The sequence below is a fragment of the Phalacrocorax aristotelis genome, chromosome 12 (assembly GCF_949628215.1).
Source record: "Phalacrocorax aristotelis chromosome 12, bGulAri2.1, whole genome shotgun sequence".
Classification (NCBI taxonomy): Eukaryota; Metazoa; Chordata; class Aves; order Suliformes; family Phalacrocoracidae; genus Phalacrocorax; species Phalacrocorax aristotelis.
The window spans coordinates 19,361,047-19,376,014 of NC_134287.1; the positions used below are offsets into that span (position 1 = coordinate 19,361,047).

General features: G+C 47.1%; 1 protein-coding gene across 1 annotated transcript in view; it reads left to right on the forward strand.

Annotated features, from left to right (window-relative positions):
- LHPP (phospholysine phosphohistidine inorganic pyrophosphate phosphatase) overlaps positions 1 to 14,487 on the forward strand; it is an 85,594-nt gene extending 71,107 nt beyond the window's left edge. The window contains exon 7 of the mRNA XM_075107553.1: positions 13,564 to 14,487. Coding sequence (XP_074963654.1) covers positions 13,564 to 13,654 — 91 coding nt within the window. The 3' untranslated portion in view covers positions 13,655 to 14,487. The remainder of the gene's footprint in view (positions 1 to 13,563) is intronic.
- Positions 14,488 to 14,968: the final 481 nt, after the last annotated feature.

Below are 14,968 nucleotides of genomic sequence, written 5' to 3' on the forward strand. Positions count from 1 at the left end.
TGTTAGGTCACTACAGGACTTCTTCAGCCTGTACTGGCTAGTTACTAAATGCCGATAGACGCAGTCATAAAACCTGCAGAGTATTGCATATATTGTGAGCTACTCGAAAAGCTCACAGTATAAATATGCACGTGTTTGGTGTAAAGCAAACACGTGCAATATTCTTAAATGTTCATGGCTGTCTCAAGACATGCCCATTTGTATGAACTTCGGGCAACTCCAAGCTGCCCTGCTGTTTCGATCCAGCATGAATGTATGAAACGGGAGTGAGGTGCATAAACAGGTCTGGAGGAAGGTTTTCCGTTTGCTGCAGGTAGTAATTGATGGTGGGAAAGCAACCGGCAATTAAACCCCTTACATTGCTGAGCATTGATGTATAGTGCTTTAAGTTAGAACATTTCCTGTAACGTTTTACGTAATGAAGATGAAGTCTCTCTCTTTATGATCTAGTAAAGTCCTTTCCACACAAGGACTTCAGTGGTTGATTTCAAAAATTTCTTTATTATACTTACATACCCACATAGCACACACACACCAAGCCTACATTTCAAGTTATTGCTTCATTGTAGACTGGGAAAAACCAGCAGAAAAGATTGATTAGCCCTCCACAGATTGCTCTTGGCTGTCTTGAATGCACTTTGGAAGGCATTGGGTTTGTTGGGTTGTTTTTAACTTCATAGACAAATATCTCCACCCTAAGATGCCTTGCAAGAATTTAGCAATATGTGCAGAGAATAGTCGTCTTGGCTGTTCCACCTCCAGTACAAAGTGATCCTCTGAAGTATTTTAAGTAGTAGATTTTCTCAAAGGTATCAAGCATGCTATGTAAATAAACTTCATTTCAAGTCAGTTTGGGTTACAGAAACAGCTGGTCCACAGCTAGAACCAGTATTATGGGCCTTTCATTCTCTAAAGCATTATTCTTCACTTGAAGTTAGTGCAAAGAGAGGAAACTAGTCTCAAGAGAAATGCTCAGATAAAAGCAAAAGCTACAGATACCAAGAAGGTGAAGCAATCTCAAAGCCACTGTTCTTGCTTATTTGGGTTTTTTCTCCTCTGTTTTAAAACTGTAAGTCTTTTTTTATTGGTTTAATGTTTAAGAAACGTACCAAGTTTGATCTGTTCCTAAGAAATACTGAGTACTGTCCCTGAGCAGGTAGTGCAGCAGTGGAAACTGAGCTGCTGCAATAGCCTTACTAGTGCTGTGAAGCCATTTCTAGTGCTCTCCCAAGACTTGCAGGCTCCTTCAGTTTTCCCTTGGGAGAGGTCAAATACCTGCGATGGAAAAATCTTGCATTGTGTGTTGCACTGGAGGTGGAGGTATCATCCCCCTGGGCCCCCTTTCACTCACAGCTTTTCTGGGCACCTTGCACAGCCTGATCATTGGCTTCTAGGTCTTGGAGCTCATGAAGAAGTGACTCAGAAACCATCTTAGCCTTACAAGGATGAATATGGCAGGGTCTGAAGACAAAGTGGTGGCAGCAGTGGTGCCTGGTGTCGTTGTTCTGAGCGTGAAAGGTGCGGTATAAAACTAGCAACGTCGGAGTCCTGATGATTTTGTGGTTTCAGGCTGTGGTTTGCATGTGAATAACAGCCAGCAATAAATTGCGGTGGGAAGTATCTAGTCAGTCGCACACAACCTAATTTAAAGAAGCTATTTGGAGGTGCCCACAGTCTTTATTAGCCATTATATTTATGAAGGCGGCAGCCAGGGACTGATGGAGAAGGTGGTGCCAGAGGCTGTGCAAGTCCAGCACAGGATGCAGACATTACCTGTGCAGAGCTTATGGGCTGCAACACCTTGAGCTGAAACCACGTGTCCCGAATGCTTTACCACTCAAACCCGAGTACCCATCAGTCAATTGCTTCAAATTTGGGATTAGTTATTTGATATCATAGAGCAAAAAGCCCATTGACTTGACTGGGACAAGATATTTAACAAAACTCTTGGAAGACTTCAACAGGGCCAGGGTTCAACAGGCCACACTGAGTCTGCACAAGGCATGTGCTGTAGCCCTCTGCAAGTCGGACACACCAGCAACCTTCATCTGAGGAGCTCAAAGCTGGAAGGAAGCAAATATAAACCTTGGAATATTCTCCTGGTCCAAGCAGAGGGCTGAGAGCCAGGAGCACTGGGGATTTAATCCTTACACTAACAATGTTAGCTTAGCATACTTTCCGGAATCCGTTCTTAAGCACAAATGTAGATGTGGTTTGACACCTTGAAAAATGTGCTAGCTAGCTTTCCTCAGCCCGGCGTCCCCTCCCGTGTCCTGCCCAATGCAGGGACCAGGTGGAAGAGAGCCAGGAGAAGGAGGGTGCCGCGGCCATCCCTGCTGCCTCCCTGCGTGGCTGCAGTAAGCGTGTTTCCAGGACAGCAGTGCTGCACATTTCCTGCTACGCTTCAGAAGAGCTTGAGATAGTTGGACGAAGCACGGTTCATAAATGGAGCATGTCATCATTCTTTGACCAGCTTCCCATCTTCGTGAACGTAATCAACAGTGGACATCCCGATTTCTCTGGAGGGAGGTAGCCTAGCCTAAGATTGCCGCCACCAGTTAAAAAAGAAAAGGGATCCAATGTGGGCTTCCTATTGCTGGTCTATACAAGATCGTATTGTTTTCTGTTGGCTTTGGGACCCTGCTCCCCAGCGGCCCCGTACAGTAGCCCAGGGGCTGCAGGCACACAGCACAAGGCTTACTTTATTATCCGCTCAGCTGCTGGGCGAGCCTGGTTTTCTCATCGCCAAAACAAAACAAAAAGCAAAGCTGCTGATCAGCTCCGTCACTTTGGGCAGCTGACGCAGGCTCTGAAAAATAAATGCTCTGTGGGCAGCCACCTTTGGGGAGTCGTATGCCAGAGGGCCAGAAAGAGCTGCTGTCTGGGTGATGTGCACTGAGCCGTTCCCCTTACTCATGCAGTCTCTGCTTTTATAGTAGCCACTGGCAGAGGCTAGAAAGAGCTCAGAATAATCTATGGGAATCTGTTACTTAAAAGAAGAAAATTATATTGTAGTAGAAATCCAACATCTTCAAGCAAAGGCTGCATTGCAGTAGGTGCCGTGCAGCTAGAAGAGGATACCCCCTTGTCCAAAAGCTCACTGTCTGTAATGCAAATGATGCTGTATGGATACATCAGTAGGCTTGCAGATATTCAGAAAGATACTTCCTAGGCAAATGAAGTCTCATCTCCGTGGCACTGCGGTCATGAAAGCGACTTTAGGCAGACATTCACAGCATGCAGACTTCCAAAAAGAAGGTCATGAAGATCTCATTTACAGAGTGGCTTAAGCAAATGAGCCAAAATTTGGAATAACTGTAGCATAGTTTCTGCTTTAGAAGGGGCAGAAGTTTCTGAGGAGCACCCTCAAGTTATTTGGATGGGCTCTGCATGCTCAGGTGGGACTGAGCCGCTTCAGAAGGCGTAAATAATGCACAGACTCAAAACTTAGGCTGAACTCTTGCTGGTTAGTTCAAAAGCGTATTCCCTTTTGTTATATCAGTTAAAAGCATGAGCATGTTTAGAAACAGGAGGGTTCCTGACATCCTTGAGCGTAGTGAGGTTGGATGTAATACTTCTATCTGGTCTGGGAGGAGAAGTCAGACAGAGACCCCGCAGAGAGGTCCTGCTGTGCAGGGGTTGCTGCGTGACCATGTCATTGCCTTGCCCAGGCTGAGGAACTTTGCAGCCAAAGATGTAGTGTGAGCCTCGATTTTCCAGACTGATTTAAGACTGATTTAGTGAGCATCATCTGAAGACAAACGTTCTCCTTAGGGTAGCTCAAATCCTTGTTTGGTGACAAACAGTCTTTAAATGCTGTATCTTTGAGTGCCTCATTTAGAGAGTTACATTATCAGTGTAACTTTGGCCCGATACTTTTTAAACTAATCCAAACAGCGTTTGAAATCTGAAATGAAAACTTCTTACTTTTATAATCTGCAAAGCTTCTTCCTTGCTAGTATCTGGAACTACCAGAGTTCTGCGACTCAGATCTCCATGTGTTGCTTTGGAAATGCAGAAGGCAGCATTCATTTTACACATTTCATATGGATTATGTAGGCAACATATTAAAGGAAAGCAATGAAATATTCTTAGGTTAAGGTCTTTAAAAGCACCTAATAGAGTAAGATGCCTGAACACCACTGAGCTTCAAATTCAGCCCTTGAAATTAATCTTTCCCACTCTCGTGTAATACTAAATCCCATTAATAGCTAATGCATTGGTTGCATTTAAGATGCACATCTGTTTGTGTATATGCACAAAGAAAATATTTATGTCCAAATTCTTTCTCAGAGGCATTTAAAATTATTTTCTACTGAATTGAGTAAGGTCACTTGGCAGAGCCATGCAGGTCAGCACTAATTAATCCAAGCAGGCAGAGCTGAGTCTCACAGTGCTCACAAACACCCTGTTAGACCGGATAGTTTGGCAAAGCAGGGGCAGTTCTCAGATTTTCTCAGCAAACAGCATATGTGCATTTAACTTTTGAGGGGGAGAGGGAGACTTGCTTTCATTGAAAACATCTGTGCTGTACTTGCACTGCAGCAGTAGGTGCATCCATACGTACAGTGCAGAGCTTCTGATGCCCCAGTCCACCCCCATCCAACCTGGGGGCTGTTGCACTTACACAAACATGCCTGGCATATACGGTTCATTTATACCATGTGTTCACAGACTGCAGTAATGCAAGACATAGGATTTATCGTGGTTAACTTTATCTAAACTTCATCTAAAAGTTAAACCAGATTCTTTACGCCTAACCCTGTCTGTCGAAGAACTGGTTCTAGGGTATGAGGTCGTCATCTGTTTTAAATAGTGTCAGTAGGAAAAAAAATAATCTCTTCCAGAGGATATTTCCTATCCGGACTTGTTATCTAAGAAGATGGGATGAACATGGGATGAATACTCTTCCCTTTCCCCTTGGAGGGACCTGTCCTGAGGAGGAGGCTCCTGAAGAGGTTCAGGTGACCAGCCTGGGCACAGCGTCTTGCTTTTGGACAGACAACGCTGGGTAAAATGGGTCTGAGGCAGCGTCATGGGGGAAACCCAGGTGACCAAGGGGTGAATGTGGACCTCTGCGGAGGCAGACGCGTTTTGTGTTCTCAGAAGTTTATTTGCTTCCTCTAGCTGTATTGGTTGGACTAACAGAGTAAGTTGCGCAGATATTACCAATACCTGTCCTGACTGCATGAGATGAATTAAAATTCTTTCCATGGGGCTGAGGATGGCAGTCACAAATGCCGTAACCCTTCCACCTGAGTCTTCCCTGAGGAGTCCAATCAGGTATCCATCATCCCAAGCACAGAGCAAGGCTGGCTTTTGAGCCATAATGGCTTAACCTTTGGATTCAGAGTTGGATGGGACCGCAGTAGGGCCCAGCTCAGGGCCCACACGATGCCTTCAGCATGTCCAGAGAAGCGACCAGAGCCCCATGTGGCAGAAGGGGCTGGTTGAGTGTCTCACCATCCTGATGGTCACCAGGCTCCAGCTCTTCCTGCAACACCAGCTGTCCCCAGGCCATGTGTGTTCAGGGACAAGCAGGCTGGGAACCAGTCCAAAACCAGAGCAGGCGTGTGTGCTGCTCCCTCTCCTCCACTGTAAGGCTGGTATGCACGCTTTTAACGCCTGGCCTCTGCTGAACTGCTTTTGCTTTACAAGATGAGAGAGCTCTGCAGTTTGACAAGGAAAATTGCTGCCCAGATGCCTGAACACCAGTGCTCTGCTTGTTTAAATATTTGCTCAAACCAGCTTGACTTGCCAGCGCATTTTTGTGTGAGGGGTTTTGGAGGGGGTGAAAAGAAGTCAGTGCTAATAAAATCGCATGGTCTGGTATAATGACATGAGAGCGTTTAGCCAGCAGTACCCTCTGTCCTGATGGCAGCGCTTCGCATCACATCTCCCCATCGCTGCCCCGCATTTCTTCTTGCCTGCGTCTTACTTAAGATGAATCTGTATATGTCCTATACACAGCCTGTACAAAGACTGTGTATATACAAAGACAGGACTTTTAATCTCCAAAATTCTTAATCTGGTGTGTTCACATGCACTGTATTTCCTGAGAGAGAAAATAAATAGGGATGGGTGGAGGAAAACAGCTGCCTGCGTCATCCGCTTCCTCAGCGTTGTGTGTTCAGTGGCCGGTTTGTGCGGTGTATCCTGCAGAAATGGCAGGAATTGGGATTATTCAAGGGATGACTTACAACTGGCACGAGTAAAGGTCGTGCCTGTGAAGAGGAGTATTGGAAATACTTGTGTTGACCCTCTCCCAAGCTTTATGTGTACTATCCACAGAAGTTTGCCACTGCCAGCCTCCCACTTGCGATCTATCCTGGTCACCGCTGTTTCTTTTACTTCTGTATTTTAACAAAGCCCCACTTGCTCTGAACCACTTCATACCAGCAGTTATCATCACCGTTTCCGACCTCCTCCTTGCTCCCCAGTGTGATGTCCTGCATCGGATCTTGGCGCTATGAGTATTTTTAAAAGACCTGGCAGAAGACCTGGTCGAGCAAACTGCCGCAGGGACACCAAGCGCTCCCCTGTGCACCTGTTTTAGCCCTACCACCACTCTCAGCATCCCCTTCTAAACAGTTATTTCTGAAATTGTGTATCTGAGCTCATTAGTTAGAGCATCACCATGCAGCCAACTGATTAGAAACAAAGAAATTACCACAACACTCCAAATTAAATTTTCAGCACATGTACATTTGAAAAGTACAATTGTTCACCCCAGGAAGTGCCTTGAAATTCAGAAAAACAAAGATCTGGGGAATGTTTGCTAGCATTTGCCAAGCTTTTTTTTTTTTTTTTTAAGGTAATTTATGCAGGAAGATATCTCTGTATCCCCTCAATCTCAGGATTTTCCTGTATGTTGAGGCGTATTGCCTGGAGAGTTGTTGTACCTAAGCCGGTTTATTCTGCTCAGTTAAAACTGTGGCAGTTTAACATAAATGGGAATGATTAAGAGGCAAGCCCACAGACTTCCTTCAGATGTTAGCAAACAATTTGGCTGTTAATTTTTACCTGTTTGTGGATGCTTGAATTTAAATGAGTCACGATTAAACACAATTAGCTGTGCGCGCAGTTCTGGGAGACAAGAGAAGAGCAATGGAGGATGCTGGTGTGCTCTGACACAGGTTTTCTTTCCCAGAGCTCTTGCAAGAGTGTTGGCCAGGAGGAGGTGGCATGGCAAGGTCATCTCTAGAGGTCACCAATTTCTGCAGCAACATAGAAGGCATCCCTGGCTGCGTGGCTTGTGGTTAGAAGTTTCTGTTGATGGTGCCTGCCTCCCCAAGCAAAAGCATCTTCCCAAATGATGGCAGCAAAGCAAAGGAAGGTGCTAGATGCTTTGTGGGAACAAACCTGCCCTGGGTCAAGCATAGCAGCTCTCCAAAATCTAGTGTTTTAACCACAAAAGCCTCTCTTTCTGTTCTGGGGAAGATCTGGGCATGACATGAGATACAGGATCCAGGTGCGGGGTTCCCTGAAGTTCTGGGACCTGCTCCAACACTGGGTGCATTCAGTAGCTTTGGTGCAGGGCTGTCTCTCATCGTAACGTTAGGAGATGTGCTCTACAGCCATTCATCAACCGCCCATCAGTGTGCTGTCAGTCACTGTGATTTATTTGGGGTTTCGGTGCCAAACTGATTAAATTGCACGTTTCACAAAAATGAGAGTTTCACTCATGGCACTGAGTAAAATTATTGCATCTGTCCAAAGAAACTAGCAGAGGTTACAGTGTCTGTTTACATTCTGCATAAAGAAAATCTTGTTAAGCTCTGTCTCACATATTTTACAGCCATAGTAAGAGCCCCTGAAGAATACGCTGTCAGGAGAAATGGTTTCAAGCTTTTTTATCTAATTTTGTGCAGCAGAAGTATATGCTGTTTAACTCGGGAGTTAGTGGGAAGTCTATGTGGTGACACAGACAGTTCCCCTGTACAAACAGAGGGAGAGTTTGTGGGATGGGTTTTACTTGCTCTCAGAAAGCTGTGCTGCTGGAAAGGTCAGCAATCGTGGGACACACAGCATTACAGATCAGGTTTGCCAAATGGCTGCAGCTCTGTATGCCGCCATGGGAGTTTGTCTGCCTTTTTCAAATTAACTTCTGAGCCTTGCTTTGGCCTTGCATGGTGTTTTTCCTACGTACCCTATTTTTAAAGATCTATGCAAAAGCTAATTTTAACCTGTGATACCAATCATGTGTTGATCAGTCCCCATCTGCTCCTGTTCTCTGAAGTCAAGTTTCGGCAGGCAGGTCTCGGGTTGAGTTAGATTCTGGGGCTGTTTCCATCCCTGGGGCCATGATTATCCATGTCGGCTACCTCCACTTAAGACTTTTATCTGCTAGTATTTTGTCCACACAGTAATCCAGCTGTTTCATTTTTGTTCTCCATATGTTTTGTTGGAAATGAGCACAAGTGAGGCGTTTAGAAACTCATTCCAACCGGTGCGTGAAGTTTTCTAGGACAGCACGATGTGAGGGTTTGGTGCTCAGACTGGACGCACCCCCTCGTTGCTCCCAGTGGGGTGTTTGGCTCCCAGCTCAGCTGGACACCTCCGGAACCCAGCCACATGTTTTCCTTTGCAGATGTTCTGCAGCTCCAATTCCCTTTGGAGAAATGGTCCCGCCATGAGAGCACCGTTTGGAGCCGGCTGCCAGCAGCATCCGATGCCTGCCCTGACCCACAGACTACACCCAGAATCATAACTGATATGGGAAAGAAAAGGGTTAACCCAAAGTCTGTGGTTTTAGAGGCATCCTTTTATGCTGTCCCTAGCAATGCTCTCGTCTGCATATATTTGCTTCATTCACTTTAAAGACTTGTAGTAGTTCCTGCAAAGGACTATGCAAACCAGTGTAGATCCCTTCATCCATCACAGATACTCAACTGCATCTGGGTGAACCATTGAGAAAATTACAGAGCAAGTCAGGGCAATTCGAGACGATTCCTGATAGCTGAGTCTAGGCAGGGAATTTAGCTTGTCAGAAGAGATCTATCCAAATGGAAATCTGACCCAGACAGTAAGTGAACCTTCTTATTCTTGCAGAAGCTGATTTCTCACTGCCCCTTACGACCTAGGATTTGGTTTTATGCTTCACCAGGAGGAAGCCATCGCTTTCTGCTAGTCTGTAGCCCCATGCTGGAGCTTCTCTCACCAAGTGATCGAGTGAAGAGTTAAAATTGCAGAGCCAGTTTTCTGCAGCACCCCACTGCTTCCTTGATGTCTCAGACTGAAGCATTGATCTGAACTAACCAGTTTAGTATGGGCGGAGGATCTGGCTCAGAGCACATGGGGCTATAGATAGCTGCTCAGCTTCTGCAGCACTGACAGTGATAAATGGTCCCTGGGGACAGGAGGATGTTTAGTCATCTCTTGAGGATGATTTGATGGATGTGAGTAACTACAGAGTCTCCAGACCTCTGTCCATGTCGCATCATGCTAAAGATACTTCATGTCTTTAATGCATTGTAATGTACAGATCATTTCAGGTGGCTTTTTCTTTTGAAGAACATATTCTCCTGGCATTGCCCTGTGCACAGAGGGGCAAGCACAGCTCGTGTGTCCCTGAGCCCTCACAAAGCACCAGGGCCTGAGAAGGACCACCCTGGATTTCAGAGGGTGCCTGTGCTAAGCCACTTCTTTCCCTGACCGCTTCATACACCAACAAGGTGGCTGTGAAGAGACGATGTAGGAATGAAGTGCCACATGTCACAGCTGTCATGGCCAGCTTGGGCTGGAAAATGCTACTTGTGTGCCTGCCCATGCAGGCTGCGGTGCTCAGCCACTCCGAGGGGTCCTGCTTTACTGAAAAGAGTGTTTCCCAAGGCTGTAGCTGATTTTTCACAAGCAAGTTTGTACGCTGGCCAAGACTGCTGACAGCTCAATATTCAGCTACAGAATATAATTTTCTGTCACTTTGATTTATGTTCTTCTGTGCAACCAGAGTCCCACATAAAAAAAAAAAAAATCAGAAGTTTATCTTAAAGTTAGCTCAATGCAAGTTTATTCTTCAACTGGCCTGGCAAATTAAAGATATTTTTAGATTACTTTTTTTTATTTCTGGAATATGAAAGAGAAAAGTACTAAAAAGTAACCTCCGCAGTCAGCTTTGTGACCCGCTGTTGTGATGTCTGCCATTGTGCAATGCAGAACGAGTCATTGCCGTCAAAAGAGGAGCAAAGCTGAAACCATGAAAGCAAGATCTGCTCTTGGCTGAATTTTCTACCTGCACCCAGTGGCCCTGTCCAGGGAGGCTTTGACGCACCGGAGCAACACCCAGGAGGACATCAGGGCCAAGCTCCAGAGCTCAGTGCTCCACTGAAGGGTAGCTTAAAACTCTCAGTAACCGAGGGTTTCTCCTGGGAAAAAGCCTGAATCCCCCCAGGGAGGGCTGGCATGGAGCCACGGCCTCCACTCCCTTCGGATGGCAGCAGAAGGGCTCACACTCCAGCCTCTTGGGTTTGCCTGAAGGTTTTATGCCTGAGCTCGCTCTTCTGCCTCGCTTCTGGCACCCAGATTTGGGCTCCTGAATTGTTTCGCTGCATTTGGAGCATTGCTTCTTGGCATTAGTGTTGGGGGATTATTGCTTGCAGTTACCTTCTGACACATGCTTAAAAGAGCAGTACTGAGCTGGGGGGGCAGGAGGAAAGGCATGGCTTGGCTATTTGTGTGCACTTGTGTGAGTTACAAAGCATTCTGTGAGACAAAGGAAGGGGCCGCATGAAACAGCTCTTGGGGTGGCACTGACAGGAATAAAAGCTCTTAGCACAGCCCTAGGAAGAGGCAAAAGAACAGGGAAGTGTGTTTTATTCCAGTTCTCTGCTTTCCTACAGAGTTCAGACAAATTTATTTATTGCATTTCCCCCCACTTAGCAGCGATGAGCATATAGGTAATCGAAGACATGTGACATGTCTCAAAGTATGACTCCGAAATGTGCTGTGGGCTGAAATGAAGTACATTTTCCAGCCCAGGGGTAGGGGTGGCTGGTGTGGGGACAGCGTGGTGTCACGGGGCTGGTCCCCACCACGGGAAGGAAGCGGGGTCCTGGCTCAGCCAGGCCAGGCAGGGCAGGCACCTGCTGAACTGCTGTACCCCATCTGCTTTAATGGGAGACATCTGCTGCCCGAGGGCTGCATATTCCCCTCATTTTCTTCTGGATAAAGCCCCTAAAGTATTAGTAAAATGACTGTGCTGTGAGTGAGGCTGTCTGTCTGCAGACACGGGCAGCAGAAGGGTATGTTAGGGACCCCAGCTGTAACCCTGTAGGGATTATGTTATCAGACTGCAAAGCAGAAGAGAATTGGGTTCGGATGAACAGTAGGGTGTAGCAGATAAAAATGAAGCCCAGGTCCACCCCGGCGGTCCTGCGGGGCAGGGGGTGATTGGGCAACACGCGAGGGTGAACCTGTAGCTCCCCTAGAGCTAAGGTGGTTTTAACATTAAACTCGCTGGAGCCAGGAATTGGTGGCTGGCCAGCCTGTGTGTTGTCATCACACGTTATTTGGATGAATAGGTAAAAACACCTTATTTCCTAATTTGCTTTACTGCAGTGTATGTATATATACACGTACACACACGTATATATACACACACACCCCCCCTTCTGCAGCACACATTTAGTGTATTCAGTGACTGACATTTAGGTGCTGAGTTACAGGTGGATTTCTGTGTAGTCAGCACAGATATCAATCACAAAATCCTTTTAATAGATCAAAGAGTGCTGTGTAATTGAAAATTTCTTGTAGAAGGGTTCATTTCAAGCAGTTCTTAAAATTTTCTCCTAATGTAAAAGATGAGAAAGAAATGTTTTTCAGGGTGTAGAATGGAAAAAAGTTTTGATCGTTACTTTTTTTAGATCTCCACTCAAATTAAGGATTATTGACAAGAAATGAGTATTTTATCATGCTCCCCAAAGGTATTTCTGTATTCATAAAAGCCTCTTGGTTAAAGGAGGGGCTGACCAATGATTGCCACCTAAGGGATGGATAGATACTGGATTTTTACTTGCTTTATATTTGAAGGTTTTTCTTCATAGTGTATTAGAACTTGCATTACCTTCAGCAGCCTAAACCTTCAGTTGAGGAAAACTTAAAAACCATCCTAACTACTGTTCTTATTGCACCCTAGCCCTGTAACAAGATAGAATGTGGAAAATTTAGTAAAGTCCCATGGAATAACTTTTTCCCTTTTAAATAAGATGCTTTTATGACAGTCAGCACCAACATAGAGTCCATTTCACGGAGCCATCGTCCTTGTGCCAGACATGGCTTTGCAGGTGACACAAGGAAAGCTGAATATCAGTGTCTTTTATTTTTCCTAGTTGCGCACTGTAACTTTGCAGAAAGTAAAATCTCAAGCACTGTGGGCTCCCGAAGGAGGCCATGCCTTTGCAAGGAGCTCGTGTACTCGGACGTTAGGAGCGCAGCCAAAAAATGAACAGAAAGGAAATAGCCCTGGGGAGCTTCAGTGCTGGAACTGAAGAAATAATTTGGTACTTGTACAGACAAGTGCTCACCAAATTCTGCACATCATAAATAATAATAATCTCTGTGCCTCCTATGCATCCACTGGGAAATGCATCTTCCCTGCTGAGAAAATGGCCCGTGCCAAATAAAGGTTTGCCCTTTACAGAGAGCGAGAGAGATGGGAGGCGGACATTAGGGCTTTCATCTCTTTCCCAAAGGAAAACCATTAAGTGTATAAAATACGTATGTTTTCTCTTCAGCAGCTGTTGGGTTTCTCAGCCCAAGAGCCATAACAGGACCATGAGGTTTGGAAAATTTCTGCCTCCCACATCCATCCCCCCCACCAGCAATGCTGCTGAATCAGTAAAATAGGATTGTGCATCTGTGCCTCGTTAGGCCAGTACCTCTAATTAAACCATTGGCAAAAAATGGTTTCAAGCTGCTCTGGGGAGGTGACTTGTGGTGGAGGGTGAGTCTGAGTCTGACCCTTTTCATGGTAGCATCTGAAACCACCACTGTTAGATTTAAAAGAAGATGGTGGTCCTGCAAAATTAAACCCTACCAGAGCCTTCCCATTCACTGAAGCTATGTACAGGCCTTCTGTGTCTCTAGGTTGGAAGTGAGTTGTTCTTTCTTTACCTATTTCTAGAGAAAAACCATGGGAGAATAGTTATTTGCACAGTTTCACAGAATCCTAAGCTTGCAGTGAAACGTCCTCCCAGCAATGCCTGTCTGATACTGCTGTTGCCTGAATGAAGTGCCATGTAAGTTGTAGTGCATTAATTTGGATGGGTTAGTTAACGATGTAGGTTGTCTTCCATACAAGGCTTTGCAAAGTTTTGCCCAGCTCAGTTGTACAAGGACATGGGATCTACTGTAGATGCAGGAAACACATGGGTATGGGGGAGGTTGGGGGAAAAAAACAGAAGCGGGAGGAATGTGAAACCCGGGCTCACCCGAGGGTGCTCCCTCTGGGGCCACCTCGGGGCTACCCTGGGCTCTGTGAGCACAGCAGCAGCAGGACGGCTGGGGACATGGGACCTGGCTGGGAGCCTGTCCTTGCTCAGCCATGCCCTTCTGTCGCCTTTGCAGGCCTTGCGATGAAAACCACCCCCACGTGAAGCCTGACGCGTACGTGAACAACCTCGCCGAAGCAGTTGACATTATCCTCCAGCAGCTGTGAAACCGACGGCGCTGTGGGCGACTGGAAGGAACAAGGAGGAGGCCTCGCATGCAGCCCCTCAATGAGGCCGCTTCATCCCCGCCATGAGGCCACTTCATCCCCTCCCGCCTCCATCTGACGTTAACAGACCCAGACCCAGCCTTGCCCAGGGTGGCGAACACCTGCAATCCTAAATGTTTCGTGTAACGGTACTAAAACTATCTACTGACCTCCTCAGGGGAATGCTGAACTTGCTGTCCTCTGGCACGTCTTGAACATCTTCCCCTTGGTGCCCTGCCCCTGCCAGCACAGGCAAAATCAGCTCTCCCAAAAGTGCCAGGCTTTTCCCTGGCTGGGGCTGAGCCTCGTCTGTCTGAGGGGAGCCCTGAGGGCAGTGAGGAGCCTCTGCCTCCCACCATGCTGGGAGGCTCTGTCCCTCTGAGTCTTTGCTCACACAAGGGACCCAGCCCGGAGATACCCAAGTGGGAAACGGGGGGCGCTTCACGGACAAGCTTTGCTGTTTAACTCACCCTTTTTGTGCCTTTTGGGATGCCCAAGATGGGATGAGGGATGTCCTTGAGGGGTGATGGAGGCTGCCAAGCCCTGGGCTGGGGTGTGCCGGCCCAGGCCTGCTCTGCACCGTCCCATGTGTGCCTCTTGCTATGGGTGGCACAAAAACCCTGGGGAGGGGGACAGCCCCAGCACCCTTGGCAAGCTGGAAACCATGTTTCTGCCACATTTAGCCCCTGTCCAGCACCGCCCTGGGTTAGGGCTCCGAAATCCGGTAACGCTGCGTCACATTATGGAAAACCGTGTTGTCCTGTGGGGAATAAACCTCATCCTGTGCATCTGGAGCATTTGTTGTTATGTTCGGTCACATCAGCGCTGGCGGGGATGCTGAGAGGATCTGAAATGCTTTTCCCTGGCTGGTGTAATCTGGGGAGGGCTGTGGGGCTTTTCCTTCTCTCCGTGGCGGGTCGTGCAGGCAGACAAGGCTGTGGGGGGACGCAGGTTTCCTACCCCCGTCCCGTTACAGCTCGCCCGCGCCTGGGCGCTGTCGGTGTTGAGCCCCGCACAGCTCCAGCTCACCCGCCGGCGGGTGCTCCGGTGGCGAGCATCGCGGGACGGCATGGCAGGCGTGCTTCGCTCTGCCATGAAGGCCAGTGCGGACAAATCCGCTCCAGCCGGTGCTGGTGCTCCTGCTTTAAGTTTCCAGTCCCAGCTGGGAACCAGCCTCTGGAAAGCACCAGCTCCATCAGTCCTCCTGTCACAACTATAAATTCTGCTTTATAAATATTATGTGGAAATATTTAGCCACTTTCTTGCCCTCTCAGT